The sequence below is a fragment of the Arachis ipaensis genome, chromosome B07, assembly GCF_000816755.2.
Source record: "Arachis ipaensis cultivar K30076 chromosome B07, Araip1.1, whole genome shotgun sequence".
Taxonomy (NCBI): Eukaryota; Viridiplantae; Streptophyta; class Magnoliopsida; order Fabales; family Fabaceae; genus Arachis; species Arachis ipaensis.
The window spans coordinates 7067153-7083853 of NC_029791.2; the positions used below are offsets into that span (position 1 = coordinate 7067153).

Consider the following 16701-nt stretch of genomic DNA (forward strand, 5'->3'; position numbering starts at 1 on the left):
CTAGATGTATCTCTTTATATATATTTAAAATATAATAATTAATTATTGTTAGTAATAAATTGACAGATAATATATTACTTCTATTTTTTAATTACATACCCACTAGACCAAAAGCCTTTATATACACAAACATAGGAGATTACTACTACACTGTAGAAGCTGCTAGAGTTAGTTAAGAGCTTCTAATTGCTTTTTGACAGAATCTTGATTTACACAGTTGTCATCTATCTTAATACCTTCTTCAATTTTAAGTTGGACTTTGGGATAACTCTAATATAAACTTGAGTTTTAACCTCTCAAAAGTTGCTGATAACAAAAATTTTGTCAAAGCTCAATTTCAAGTATGTGCACCACTTGCAAGCTCTTGTTTTGACTTTGTTTTTTTCTAACAATAAACTAAATATTTAGCTGAAAATATTTTATTTTATTATCAAGTATAGAATTAGCTATCAACAAAACTACACTCATATTATTACAGTATATTCTAGTATGGAGCTTAATGTTTAATTCTTGTAAGAGATTCTGCACCTAAATAATTTCTGCTTCACAATACGAAATTCAGTTTTAGTAGAAGAGCATTATATATGGATAATATTAGTGAGTTTGGTTTCATTGTTATCATTTGGAGCATTTGATTGAAAAGGAATGACAGAATTTTCAAGAATTAAAAAACAGGTAGCTAGATTACTAGTATCCGAATTTATGCTAGGGCCTGACTTGAATTAGAAAGATACTCCCTTTTATAATCTGACTGTAAACTCTTAATTCTTAAACTAGTGTAATTTTTCATCTGTGCTTTGAATTGTAAAAATGTTGCCAAAGCTTAAAATTTAATTCTGAGTAAGAAAATTGAAGTATATCAAGTAAAGCAATCAATAAAAGTAATATAGTATCGAAAATCATGATAAGAGGTAACAGGGGCTGGCCCCAAATGTCAGTGTAAACCATCTCTAAAGGAGTAGTATAATTATATGAATCTAATTGAAAAAAGAATAAATGCATTTTAGCCATATAACAAGAATCACAAAGTGGTGTCTTTATTGAATTTAATGTAGGTGGAGACAGATTACAGGATTTTCCATCACAGATATTACAGTTTTTGAGACTGGATGTGCAAGCCTTTTATGCCATAAGGAATACTCATTACATTTAGCAACAAAAGCTTTAGGAAAATTAGAAGCTGAAATAGGAGCTGATTGATTATTTTTTGTAACAACCACATTTTCAAATTTATAAACGCCATGCCTAGGAGCTCCCTTGAGCAGAATTTTGTGAGTTCCCTGAGATTTTACATAGAACACATTAGCATGAAACTCAAAATAAACATCATTATCAACTGCAAACCTTTAGACACTAACAAAATTCTGGGCTATATCAGGAGCATGCAATAGATTATTCAAAATAAATGCATCATGATTATCTAAAGAAACAAGAAAAGATGAACCAACATTAGAAATCTTTGTACCTGAACCATTACCCAAGAGGATTTGATCAGGACAATTATATTCTGAGGTTGTCAAGAAATTTGATGAATCGGCTGTCACATGACGGCTTGCACCAATGTCAGGGAACCAAGCAGAATCTAAGAGAGATGTAGGAGTGGCAAGGTAAGCTCGAGAATTGTGGAAGGTAGAAGGTGGTGGCAGGGTTGATGAAGATTGAGAGGTGGCTGAGGGACCTGAATTGGCTTGAAATGCTTGATCAAATATATGAAAACATAAAAGAGCAATGTGACCATGTTTGCCACAAACTTGGCATTGAGGGCGCGAGTCTTGATTTGAATTTCGTCCACCTGTGAAGAATTTTGATCCACGACCTCTTCTTGGCTGGGAAGTTCCACAAAAATTTTCTCATCCGATTTGAGTAGGATTTGTAAAATTAGCTTGCACAAGAGGGCCAAGTTGAGATTTTCTAACCTTTCATACATATCCTCATGTGCCAGAAGCAAGCCTTCTGCCTCAATTAGTGAAATTGCACCAGATCTTGTCATGATTAATGAAATGTATATGGCATACTCTTCACTGACGCTATCAGTAATAGCAGTGATATGCTCATCTAATGAAAGAAGATGTCCGATACTAGCGAGGGCATCAACTACCTTGCAGATTCTTTGAAGATATTCTGTAGCAGTCAATCTATGCATTTTGATGTTCTTGAGTTGTGCCTTCAGTTGCTGAACCCTTATCTTCGAGATCTGGAAGAAATAGTCATTGATTCTGTTCCAAACTTGATAAGCAAAGTGACAATCAAGCATTCTATTCTTGAATGAGGGATCCAAGGAGGTGAGTAACCATGTCATCAATTGATGATCCTTGAGCTTTCATGATTTGTATTGCTCAGATTTTGTACCAGCTTGTTTCAATGCTTCACTATCAAATTGTGCTGGAATTTTCTCTTCAATCAGGTGATCTCCTAAGTTATTTTCATTAATGACATGTAAAGCTAACTACTGCCAGGAACGGTGGGTGTTTTCATCAAGCTTGTCTAAGATTAGATAGGAGAAGGTGTTTGAAGAAAATTATAAAGGAATAATAGCGTTGGTCATGGATGCAGAACCAGTGGCTCTATCATACCATGAAGAGAATTAGAGAGTGAAAGTGTTTTAGAAAAGAGAGCATGAATCAGAAACGTAGAAGAATTGTGTATTGAAAATGTGAATTAAGCTTGAGTTCAACAATAATCTGACATGCCTTATATAAGAGAGATTAAACCACAAGACTCACACAAGACTCTAACAAACTCTCCGAAACTAATCACTAACTAATTACAGCTGGACCAACAAACTTATACATGCATAAGACTCTAACAAACTAAACCAGAGGCACTCTAACAAACTTACACGTTGATCAAGTTATTGCTTCATCTTGACACGCAGTATCACACTTGTCCTCATTACAGGTGTTACAGGAGTAGTCAACAGGTCGATTAAGAGTTACAAAGAGTGGAGTGATATTTAATTTTTTGGGTTGTTGATGGCTTTTGTCGAAGATGATTAAGAATTAGTTTATTTTATTTGTTTAGTACTTTTTTTTTGAGACATTGATACTCCACCTTGTTGTGTTGAGTTTTTTTATTTCAAAAAAAAATTATTTAAATGCACCAAGTTAAATTTAGTATTTTTCATACTAGTGTGTATATATAAAGAATATACAGCTATATTATTATATAGTAAATTGATGCACAAAACTTAGTTTATATTCATCATCATGACTATTAGGCTTTAATTTACTTGTTTAATTTTCTTTTAGGCCTTTCCTAGTATGGTAGATTCTTCATGCTTTCTTTGAAAAGGTCAATACTCAATATATTGCTTGCAACAAATTAAAGCTCACATGGTACACCACACTGCCCATTAGCTCCTTAATTTATTTACACATATACATGGAACGTGGACTTTGTTATTAATGTCTTGGTTTATTTTAGTTTGAGTAAAGAACAAAAGGAACAAAAAACAAAAGGTGCATTGAGCTATTTTATTTTACTTTTTCTATAGTCCTTATGTGGTTTAGAAATATCAAGAAATTCGATGAGAAAGGGGCTTTGAACCAAACAATTTTTTTTTCCTTTCTCATGGTCAAACTAAAATCTTTGTTGAACCGTCTTATCTCTCTCATGGAGAACTCTTCTCTTATATAGAGTGTTTCCTGAAATAAAGGTTTTCTGCTTACTCGCTTATTGTCCACATCTTTATTCTTATTTCTAGTTTCTTTCTCTTATTCTCACAGTATTACATATGGCCTACAATGAGGAGCAATCTGTTGATGGAAAATTTATTTCTATCAGCCCAGAAGAGGATGACAGCTTTGTTCCTGAAATTTTGAATATGGTGGGAAGATTCTTTCGGACAAAGAACTTAGCTTCAACAGTTGCAAGGCAGCTCTTCTGGGAATTTGGGGTCATCCGAATGGAGTAGCCATCTCCAATGTCGGCAGGAATAAAATGCTCATCAGCTTCAAGGATGTGCGGAAAGGGATCCAAATACGCAACGAAGGGCCCTGGAGTATTCGAGGGAGTCTTCTTAACCTACAGATATGGAATGGATGAGAGTCAGTCAATGAAGTAGATCATAGGTATATGGAATTATGGGTACAAATACACAGACTTCCACTTAATTATATAACAAGAAAAACAGCAGAAATTATTGGTAACAAAATAGGAACTGTGATGGAAACAGAAAATCCCAGATTGCATGATACACTACAGAGAACGTTCTTGAGGGTAAGGGTAACAATGAATATCACTAAACCTATGCCAACTGGTTTCTTGTTAGCAACACAAAATCGTCAAACTATTTGGGTTGACTTCAAGTATGAGAGGATCCAGGACAGTTACTGTTTGAATTGTGAAATTCTGGGTCATGCTAAGAAGGAATGTAGGAATCCAATGGCAATGGCTAGCTGGGATCATATGAAACCAAGGTATGGGCTGGGTTTGGGGGTGAATCGAGCTAGGGTCATCTCAGCCAGGGGAACAGAGCAGGGTTCCAAGGAACTGAACAGGGAATGGACTACTGCTAACCAGGATTGTGAGGGGGTGCGAGTAAGAATGGAGTGTATGAAGGAACACGTGGCAGAAGAGAGTGCTACGGGCAGGGGAAGTGTGTTGAAAAGGTCTCAGAAAATTTGTTTTTCAAACATGTGTCTTCAGATGGCAAAGCTTTGAGAAGGGGTGACAATTTTGCAACCGCTAAAGCTGATGTCAGGAAAGGTAAAGGTAAGCTCCAAGAGATAGGTGAGTTTAATTGTGCACTTGGCCCAATGCTACACTCTCTATGGAGCAGGAGGCTTCTGGACCTTGTAATCTTCAGAGTTTTAAAGAAGGGCGTCAAGAGCATCTTGAAGTCAGCGAGAGCACGAAGTGCCAACCTTTTGGTATCAAGATAGGGCTAGATGAGGTGCATTTTGTTGAGCCTAAGCAGATGGAGGATTGTTGTGAACGCCATCAAGTGGAGGAAGCTACTTGGGGGAACCCCAAAAAGTTAACAATCAGGGAAGAATTGGAGAAGCTTTTTGGCAAGAAAGAGGCCCAGACTAATCAACATGGCAATATGGCAATCAATAAGCACTCAGAGATGGAGACACGAATCGTAAAGCATGGCACAGGTCAGTTGTGGAGCTACAGGAAAAAACCAAAAATAAAGAGAGTCATTACTGCAGCTGGTAGAACCATGATTCAACGCATGGAGAATGGGGAGGAATATTACGTCGAACTAGCTGAGGAGAAGCAAGACATGGATGAGGAGCTTGCTGCTGTGTCGGAGCAGAGGAATGACAATCAACATGTGTTGGAGCTGGCTTTTAATATGGGGTTGGATCTGAACTCTAAAAGGAAAAGGGACATATACAGCCTACCAGTCTATGTAGACAAGGCGGAGGATGACGAACAGCTAAGAATGGAGAAACCAGGTAAGAAGCTTAAAAATGAAGCTGGAACAGTTATGGCTGAGGAGGCGGGCCTTATCATGCCCCACCAGCAGCCATGATTGTTGTTAGCTGGAACTATCGGGGGATGGCGGCCCCTTCGACAGTATCTGAACTAAGAAATATTTGTAAATCCCTCAGGCCATCCGTTTTGTTCCTTATGGAGACTAAAGCTAGCAATCTTACTTGTGTTAGGATTAGGAGAAAGTTAGGCTTTGACAATATGTTTTGTGTTGAATCCCGGGAGTTGTCCGGGGGGCTGTGTCTTTTTTGGAAAAGTAATGTACATATTAATGTTTATACTTGGTGTGAAAACTTTATTAAATCTCAGATCAGCACTGCTAATGATAGAGATTGGGAAGGAATTTTTGTTTATGGCCATCCCGATCACAAGAGAAGAAAGGAGTTATGGAAAGAGTTAACTTATGCTAATAATAATCTGGATGTACCATGGTTTTCATTGGCGACTTCAATGATGTAATTGCACAACATGAGAAAGTTGGTTTGCATCCAAAACCGACTAGTCAGGTTAAAGCGTTCAGATGTTTTGTAGATAAGAATGCTCTCATGGACTTGGAGTTACAAGGGTCAAAGTACACATGGTTTAGTAACCCAAGAAATGGTTTTGTTACTAAAGAAAGGATAGATAGAGTACTTGCTAATTGGGAATGAAGAAGAGCTTTCCAACATGCCACTCTTTCAGCCTTACCAGCTATTAGTTCTGATCATACGCCTTTAGTTCTCAATGTTAAACCCAGGGGACTAAGGAGCAGATGCTTTAAATTTGAGGCTTTTTGGACAGACCATGTTGATTGTGGTAACGTCATAAGGAGAGGATGGAATAGTGTTTGTAATAGTACGGTTGACCATTCAACCTTAACTCGAAGGATGAATAATTGTAAGCAGGATTTGGCCAAATGGAGTAAGGTTAACTTTAAGAGGGCTGATGTCGAAATACAAAAACTTTTGCATAGTCTTAAACAAGCAGAGGAAAGCGAGTACTCGGATAGGCAACAACAGGAAATTAATGCTATGAAAGTGGAGATTACTAGACTGTGGAAATAAGAGGAAAAGTTTTGGGGTCAAAGATATAGAGTGAAATGGCTGAAATTTGGTGATAAGAATACTAATTTTTTCCATGCATCTACCATTCAACGTAGGGACAGGAATAGGATTGAGAAACTGAAGGATATTAGTGGAGAATAGGTGTGTGGGGAGAACGATATACTTAATCTGGCAGTACTTCATTTTCAGAATCTGTTTAAAGCTTCAGATAACCTTGCTATGTCTGAATGCATTGGCAAAATCCCTATTAGAGTGACTGACAATATGAATCGAGAGCTTATGAAAGAGGTCCCTGATCAGGAAATTAAGGAAGCTACTTTCAGCCTTGGAAGTCCTAAGGCACCAGGTCCAGATGGATTAAATGGTTTATTTTTTCAAAAGCATTGGGCAATTATCGAGAAAGAGGTTTGTGAAGCTGTTAAGAGTTTCTTTCAGGAAGGGATCCTACCAAGTAGCATCGGAGATACTATTATAGTCTTGGTTCCTAAGGTCAATTATCCAGAAACTCTGAATCAACTTCGACCGATTAGTTGTTGTAACTTTATATATAAGATCGTTTCCAAGGTATTGGTTATTAGGCTTAGAAGACTAATAGATACGATTATCTCACCTATACAGAGTGCTTTTGTGGGAGGATGCCTCATTCAAAATAACATGGTGATAGTGCAGGAAATGTTTCACGCTTTAAATAAAAGAGGGCAGCAGGCTTCCAGGAACTTAGCTGTTAAGATTGATATGAACAAAGCTTACAACAGGGTTGAGTGGTCATTTCTAGAAGCTACTCTAAAAGCCTTTAGGTTTAATCCGCACTGGGTTAAAATGATTATGAGTTGTGTCTTACAGGTCACTTATAGAATCAAGATCAATGGTATTTTGTCAAAAAGTTTTGTGCCACAGAGGGGACTAAGGCAGGGAGATCCCCTAACGCCATACCTGTTTATCATAGCAGCTGAAGTTTTCACTATCCTTATGGATAAAGCTACAGAAGAGGGTAGAATCTCTGGTGTTAGAATTGCCCCTACCGCCCCAGCCATTTCTCATATCCTCTTTGCGGATGACTGCATTATTTTCTCGAAGGATAGTGCAGAGGAGATTTATCATCTCATAACTACTATAAATATGTATACGGAAGTCTCGGGGCAGCGAATAAATGTTGACAAGTCTGGGATTACGTTCGGCAATCAGATTCCGATCAGAAATAGAGTAGAAATAGAAGAGATATTAGGGTTGCCTGCCTGGGATAAACCAGGTAAGTATCTTGGTCTTCCAGCTCAATGGGGCAGATCTAAGAATGAAGCTCTGAGGTGGATTGAGGAGCGAGTGTCTGATAAGCTTCGAGGGTGGAAAGAAAAACTCCTTAGTCAGTCTGGGAGAGAGGTTCTCATTAAGTCGGTTATTCAAGTGATACCTGCCTATGCTATGAATGTTGTCCTCTTTCCTAAAGGTTTTTGTCACCGTCTCAGTAAAAAAGTGGCTAAATTTTGGTGGGCTTCTACTGGTAAGGATAGGGGTATTTATTGGAGGATTTGGGATAAGATTTGTGCTAGCAAAAGGGAGGGAGGAATTGGTTTTAAGGATTTTTATAGTCAAAATATTGCACACTTGGCAAAACAGGCATGGAGAATGTTTGAATGCCCTAATGCGGTGTGGGTTCAGGTGCTTAAGGCTGTATATTTTCCGAATGAGGATTTTAAAGTAACCAAGGCAGGCAGGGGAGCATCTTGGATCTGGAAAAGTATTGTGCAAGGTAAGTTTTCTTTTGATAAATGTGAGATGGTTGATTGGAAATGGAGAGAAAGTGAGAATCCAGGAAGATAATTGGATTTTGAACAAGCAGAAGAGTCCTCAGGTTATGAATCATGCCGTCACTTTTGTAAAGGAGCTAATTACTGAAGGACAGGGGTGGAATATTAACGAGTTAAGGAAACATTTTGATGGAGGTATTATAGGAAAGATCATTAGAACCCCGGTAAGTGTTATTAGTAGAGAAGACAAGTTTAGTTGGCCTTTTAAAACAGATGGGAAGTACACCGTTAAGACGGGATATCATGTTGCCAGGAGAGAGCAGAGTATTGGTAATAGCAATAGCCCATTAACCAGTGATGACTTCAAGGACTTATGGAGGGACATTTGGAATTTAAAAGTGCCTCAAAAGATCAGAACCTTTTTATGGCGGGCCTCACATAACATATTACCAGTTTTTCAAAACCTTTATAATAAAAAATTTCTAACACTCCTATCTGTGCTATTTGTTTACAGGAACCAGAGTCCACTGAGCATGCACTGCTGCTTTGCCCCTGGACAAGGGCTGCGTGGTTTGGAGCTCAAGTTCAGTGTTGTCCTACGGCTCATACAGTCTCATCTTTTGGAAAATGGATTATGGATCTTTTCAAAAATATGAAGGCGTGTACAGGAACTGATTATGAGCTATGTATTAGCAAGGTTGGTTTTTTGGCATGGGAGGTGTGGAAAGCAAGAAATCATGCAGTGCATCAGAGGTCCAAACCTAATCCTTTATTAGTAATCTATAAGGCTAAGCAAATAGAAACAGAATTTGCAGAAATGGCAGAAGAACCAGCAAAAAGTTTTGTTAATGATAGAAGGACAGTTAGAAGGGTTACCTGGAGACCGCCACTGCCAGGGTGGATTAAGTGCAATGTTGATGCAGCGTTTCTTGCAGCCCTTTCTGGAGGAGCAACAGCAGCAGTATTCAGAGACTACGCTGGAAATCTTCTCACAGCCTCAAACTTTAAAATAGCGGCCACCTCGCCTTTAGTTGCGGAAGCCTTAGCGGTTAGAGTAGCACTAATAATAGCAAAAAACTTTCAATTGAAAAGAATTATTTTTGAATCTGACAGTTTGATTCTCATCCAAGCTCTAAAATCAAAGGCATCAATTGCAGAAATTCAAGTTATTTTGGATGACATTTTGGATTTAGCACGACATATCTCAAATTGTGGGTTTACCTGGGTTCCTAGAGACGGGAATGCCTTAGTGCATGAAGTAGCCAAGCTTTCAGCCGACGGTTCTCTTCAACAGGATTGGCTCAGGTGCAAGCCGCAAACCATCACGAACATTTTGAAAAGAGAGAACGACATGTCACTGCAAATGGCAAACAGATCATGAGCATGTAATTTGTTTTGGATTGGCGATGAATCAATTGAATCATAAAGGAATTTATTTTGTATGTAGGTTGAAATTTTGAGGTATTTTGGTTATGCATTTTGGGACTTCCATCCTGGGGAGACGGTGATACAGCATATTTGCTGGTTCATTACCTTCCTTGTTTGGATTTGGGTGTTCTGGCACTGTTCCAAAGAGTGAGAGAAGACTTGATAGATCGGTAGTAGTAAGGGAAGAAGGTTGAGTTTCATTGAGTCACAATCCGTCTTTGATTTTGTCTGATCTATGGCAGTGGGTCCGCATGCATCCCAAGGTAATGTGGCCACGAAGATTGGTGTTCCTGATGTGGGTCAGCTGCGGTTACAGCTTCGGCAACCTATCGAGATCGCAACTTGAGCTGCTGAGTGCTGGAGGGTGTTCACGGAGACGTCCTTGCTGTGGCTTCGGATGGAAAAGCTCTGTTGTATGCTTCATCTTTAAGCACATCTTTCATCCAGGGGAGTATCACCAAACCCTCCGCGAAGAGCCATTGATCTACAAAGAGCTAATCCATACAACATTAAGAACTTTAAAGACTCAGGATATATCATTCTGTTGGCCAAGCGATGTTGCACGGCATAGAGGTTTCGATATTCCTTCAGGGCTTTCACAATTTTTAGTTGCACAGCAGTTCATGCATCTTCTAGTTTTTGGGATAATGTTTTCTCGATAGCAAGCCTACTAAATAGGGATACAATAGCACCGGTATCAGCCAAACGCTACTATGCACAATTTCCATTTATTCATGTGACTGCAAGTTGCTAGGAGAAAGCTGCTGCTAGGAGGGAGCTCCACTCTTGGCTAACTTAGGTGCAGGGTTGATGTCTTGTTGGACTGGGCTTGCTGTTTTTTGGGTCTGGGCCTTTTTGGTCTGGATCCCTGACAAAAAAAAAACTAGAATCTTTGGTTTAGCCCTAACGATATTTTTTTAAAAAAAATTATTTTTTCAAAAAATTGAATCCGGTAAAATATAGTATATAAATAATTATATCTTTTTTAATATGTCTTTTCACACAAAAATTTTCTTTTATTAATTTATGTAAATTTTTTAATACTTTTTTTAATTTTTATTTGTCTTTAAACTCTAAATTTTTTTATTACAGAAGTTCTAATATCATATCATGAGATTATTTTTTTAGGGGATTGATTTTGCTATTCATAAAGAAAATCGGTAATGTTACACATATGCGTTTTTGTAACCAAGTCTAATCAAGTTGGCACAATGCAAGTCCGACAAAAAAAATGCAAATGCGTCACTCGCTTCTTTTCTGTGCTTCTTCGACACAAAAATTTTTGTTGGTTGAGTACAAAAATTTATTGATATAGTACAAAAAATTTTATACATAGCACATAAATTTTGCACATAATACATAAATTATCGATATAGCATAGAAAATTTTGTACATAGTACAAAAATTTTGTATGCGAATTGTTTGTTGGAGGTCAATGTATTAAATATGTGGTTTTTAAAAAATTTATGAACTAAGTTACTGAATATATAAAAGAGGGAGAGATAATGATGATAATAAAAATGGATAAAAAAATCTAATAAGAAAAAAATAATAATAAGTGAAATTTGGTTGAAAAATCATTTGCATTGGCCACCTAGCTTTATTGAATGATGATAGCCAGGGGTGTACGTAGGTCGGATGAAATCGAGTTTGTCTTGATCTAGATATAGCCTTAATTAAATATATATCGGGCATATTTTTTATACCCTAATCCAATTCTAGACTTGATGAAATTTATACACATTCATGCCACAATTACATCAAACAAAAATTGGGCCTTTAATAATAATTTTATAACTCTAACAATTATTTTATATGATAAAATTCACTTAAAAAAATATAATAAATACTAATTAAATTCTAAAATTAAAGCATAATCACGAATCAATACTAATAACGCCAAATATGTAAGTCACATATAAATAATACAAAATATTATATATTAATCTAAAATATTATACTTTTTAAACACAAAACAATAATTTTAGAATATATATCCTCACCGGATTAAGTCAAATAATCTGAACTATGGACTCAGATTTAGTTGAAGTATTCTTCTGAGTGTTGTATTTTATCTCCCGATCAAACTCGAACCACTTTAAATTTGGAGCAACATGTACAAAACCGCTTCAAACCGAATCGGATGGTATACATCCCTAATGATAACTAGTGATGGATTGGAAAGCCAAAAAGAAAAAATTGAACTAGTTAAATTAAATATGTATTTCAAAAAAATCTAAAAGCTGGTGGCCAACAATATAATAAAATATTTAAAATAAAAATAACATAATTTCTGCAACAACCATCCTTTCTAAAAATAAAATTAAATTCAAAATTTAAAAATCAGTTAGGAGATAGGCTTAGAATTTTAAATTTATGAATAGGAATATAGTAATTACCCTCCGTTTGAAATTAAAATTATCCCAGCTACCCTATTCTCAAGTGTATATAAATAGGGGTACACCTATAGGTAGAAAATCACTCCTCTCAGATACTAATCCTCTTCCTTCTCTCTCTACAAAAAAATATATTCTGTGTGCAAACACAAGAGACAAGCTCAAAGAAGCGTTAGGAGAAGAGTAAGAAATTATGCTTTTCTTGTTTTTATGTTGGCATGTAGTATGCTCTATTTTATTTCCTTCCATCCATGCATGGCTACCATCTTTCATGTGTCTTATGGTATTAATTATCCTTTACTCATCTTTCATCTACATTGATCATGATTATCTATTATGTCATTGATGCCCTCTTGATCCATTAATATATATCCCATATTTTTCTATGTGCATTTACATCACCTTTTATACCATTATATTATTATTATCCCTTTAATGTTGAGAGTACGTGCCTTTTTTTTATGTATTGTTCAATATACCCTATTCTATTATGTGCAACTAAATGACCTCTTATATCATTATATTATTATTACTCCTTTAATTTAAGGTCAAGGGTACATGCTTTCTTATAATACTTTCAAGTATTTGATATACTCCATTCTTACTATGTGCAGTTAGATTATATTTTATACATTATATTATTAATATCTTTTTAGAGTCAAGAGTACATGTTTCCTTATAATTGTTTTATTCAACTAATTAATATCCCCTACTTTATTATGTGGAATTATATGAACTTTTATACCATTAGATTAATAATATTTCTTTGAGTTAAGAGTACATGTCCTCTTATAACTATTTTATTCAACTATTTAAAATATCCTTTTTTTTATATAATGTACATTTACATGATATTTTATACATTATATTATTAATATCCCTCTAGAGTTGAGAGTACCTACTTTCTTATAACATCTTATTTAACATGCTCATTTTATAATGGTATATGTCCCTCCTCTTGCATGATCTATTATTGCATAAATCTCTTCTTATGTATGCCTAAACAACCCTAATTGTAAATTAAACTGAGGGAATGATCCTTCGGTAAGGGAAGGTGACCCTCAAAGACAAGATAATCGAGTTGATTCTTCGGTAAGGGAAGGTAATCGGCAAACTTTTGGGAACCTTCGGTAAGGGAAGGAGACTTCCATTAATTTTATATAATAAGATGTCTTTGTTGATATAACTCTTTTCTTGTGTATATCTAAATAACCTTGATTGTAAATTGAACTGAGGGAATGATCCTTCGGTAAGGGAAGGTGACCCCAAAGACAAGATATCGATATGATCATTTGGTAAGGGAAGGTGATCATCGAGATGATCCTTCGATAAGGGAAGGTGATCGCCAAAACGTTTGGGATAAGAACCTTCGATAAGGGAAGGGGACTCCCACCTTTTATACCGGTTTAAGCTCAATACCCCTCATAAAAGCTACAAGTTAAGGAAGAAGAAAGTATAAGGCAAAGTTTGGTCATAATGATGTTCTTTTTAAGATTTATTTATGAATATGTCGACGTTTCATATGTTACTATCCTTCTATTTTTCCTATGTGCTTTCCTTTTTGCCTATATGCTTTACAAGAAAGATTCATATTACATGCCATATCGTACGATCTTTTTTTTAAAAATTCCGCACGTGGGCTGGAGATAGATATGGAGGTGTTGCATAGCACTCCTACTGAGACTTTAAGTTCTCATCCCTTTTCTTTTCCCATGCTGTCTCCAGAGGAACATGACACAATGGATAGAGACGACGCAGTGTCACCCGAAGGTAACTTCTGAGTATGACCCCTCGAAGCACGCGTGGGTAGTTACGACCACTACTACCGTGCTCCAAACTATCTACTTAGGTCGAGAGTTCGTGGAAAGAGAACCGCAGCTGCCCGTCGAGTCTTAGTTCATCCCACACAACGGAACCGGATATTCACTGCACGAAAAAAGGTGTTGGAGGAAAACCACTACTTGATCAGGACCCTTCAGTTATTCACAAATCGAGGTACCAATGGTTTTCCTCCAACACCTTTTTGTGCAGTGAATATCCGGTTCCGTTGTGTGGGATGAACTAAGACTCGACGGGCAGCTGGGGTTCTCTTTCCACGAACTCTCAATCTAAGTAGATAGTTTGGAGCACGGTAGTAGTGGTCGTAACTACCCACGCGTGCTTCAAGGGGTCATACTCAGAAGTTACCTTCGGGGGACACTGCGTCGTCTCTATCCGTTGTGCCATGTTCCTCTGGAAACAGTATGGGAAAAGAAAAGGGATGAGAACTTAAAGTCTCAGCAGGAGTGCTATGCAACACCTCCATATCCATCTCCAGCCCACGTGTGGGATTTTTAAAAAAAGATCGTATGATATGACATGTAATATGAATCTTTCTTGTAAAGCATATAGGCAAAAAGGAAAGCACATAGAAAAAAATAGAAGGATAGTAACATATGAAACGTCGACATATTCATAAATAAATCTTAAAAAGAACATCATTATGACCAAACTTTGCCTTATACTTTCTTCTTCCTTAACTTGTAGCTTTTATGAGGGGTATTTAACTCAAACCGGTATAAAAGGTGGGAGTCCCCTTTCCTTACCGAAGGTTCTTATCCCAAACGTTTTGGCGATCACCTTCCCTTACCGAAAGATCATCTCGATCGATCACCTTCCCTTAGCGATGGATCATATCGATATCTTGTCTTTGGGGGTCACCTTCCCTTATCATTCCCTCTGTTCAATTTACAATCAATGTTATTTAGACATACACAAGAAAAGAGTTATATCAACAAAGACATCTTATTATAAAAAATTAATGGGAGTCTCCTTCCCTTACCGAAAGTTTCCAAAAGTTTACCGATCATCTTCCCTTACCGAAGGATCATCTCGATTACCTTGTCTTTGGGGGTCACCTTCCCTTACCGAAGGATCATTCCGTCAGTTTAATTTACAATTAGGGTTGTTTAGGCATACATAAGAAGAGATTCATGCAAGAATAGATCATGCAAGAGGAGGGACATATACTATGATAAAATGAGCATGTTGAATAAGATGTTATAAGAAAGTAGGTACTCTCAACCCTATAGCGATATTAATATTATAATGTATAAAATATCATGTAAATGTACATTATATAAAAAATATGATATTTTAAATAGTTGAATAAAATAGTTATAAGAGGACATGTACTCTTAACTAAAAGAAATATTATTAATCTAATGGTATAAAAGTTCATATAATTCCACGTAACTAAATAAGGGATATTAATTAGTTGAATAAAACAATGATAAGAAAACATGTAGTCTTGACCCTAAGAAGATATTAATAATATAATGTATAAAATATAATCTAAGTGCACATAGTAAGAATGGTGTATATCAAATACTTGAAAGTATTATAAGAAAGCATGTACCCTTAACCTTAAATTAAAGGAGTAATAATAACATAATGATATAAGAGGTCATTTAGTTGTACATAATAGAATATGGTATATTGAATAAGACATAAAAAAAGACACGTACTCTCAACATTAAAGGGATAATAATAATATAATGGTATAAAAGATTATGTAAATGCCCATAGAAAAATATGTGATATATATTAATGGATTAAGAGGGCATGAATGACATAATAGATAATCATGATCAATGTGGATGAAAGATGAGTAAAGAATAATTAATGCCATAAGACACATAAAAGATGGTAGTCATGCATGGATGGAAGGAAATAAAATAGAGTATATTACATACCAACATAAAAGTAAGAAAAGCATAATTCCTTATTTTTTTTAATGCTTCTTTGAGCTTGTCTCTTGTGTTTGTACACATGATATATTTTTTATAGAGAGAGAAGAGAGAGGATTAGTATTTGAGAGAAATAATTTTTTACTTATAGGTGCACCCCTATTTATATACATTTGAGAATAGAGTGGTTGGGATAATTTTAATTTCAAACAGAGGATAGTTATTAGATTCCTATCCATAAATTCAAAATTTTAAACTTGATTTTTTAATTTTGAATTTAATTTTATTTTTAGAAAGAGTAGTTGTTACAATTTCAATATTTTTAAATAAATAGCGTGAAATTAAAGAATCCAATAAATTACATATAAGTAAGAGCGCGTTACTCAACATGTAACATATAAAAACTACACATCCATTTTTTCCTTATTTAAAAAAATGGTGAGTAGTAGTATAAACCATAAAGCCTCTTATATATTATTGTAACTTAAGGTTGTTTATATATTTAGTCAAAATTAGGTAGAATTTATTTTATTTAATATTTATTAATTATTATAGTAATTAATAAATATTAAATAAAATAATTTTTTTTATTTTTTTAATATTACTGTTTATATATATATAGCCGATAACAGTCAATTATTCTGTTGTCACATTGATATACCTTTGGGCTTTGGCTGTTTTAATTTCTGGATTTGCACAGTAATAGCCATATGAGAAGAATGAATAAGTCAAGGACAATATACAGAAAGCATCATTAAGTGAGGAATATACACGTCCAAAAAAAAAAGTGAGGAATATTAACAATTTAGTGTTGTCTTTTCAATATATACGTACATTATACTCTCGTTGGCTTGTTTTCTTTGGCTTTTTTTTTTAAGAGAAACAACTTTTATTTATAAAAAAGTCATAAAACATTTTC

General features: G+C 35.5%; 1 protein-coding gene across 1 annotated transcript; it reads left to right on the forward strand.

Moving 5' to 3' along the window:
• LOC107606710 lies at window positions 5871–10320 on the forward strand. The gene is made up of 6 exons (XM_016308741.1): window positions 5871–5948; window positions 6675–8232; window positions 8279–8628; window positions 8745–9596; window positions 9678–9734; window positions 9901–10320. Exons 1-6 carry the CDS (start codon window positions 5871–5873, stop codon window positions 10318–10320), a joined length of 3315 nt encoding a protein of 1104 aa, XP_016164227.1.

What these genes read in the sequence shown, in the direction of transcription:
- LOC107606710 (XM_016308741.1), top strand. Translation starts at nt 5,871, where the DNA reads ATGGTTTTCATTGGCGACTTCAATGATGTAATTGCACAACATGAGAAA. An exon ending in CTGGAAAAGTATTGTGCAAG is followed by an intron (nt 8,233 to 8,278) that starts GTAAGTTTTCTT and finishes TTGGAAATGGAG; the next exon opens with AGAAAGTGAGAATCCAGGAA. An exon ending in ACGACATGTCACTGCAAATG is followed by an intron (nt 9,597 to 9,677) that starts GCAAACAGATCA and finishes TTTTGTATGTAG; the next exon opens with GTTGAAATTTTGAGGTATTT.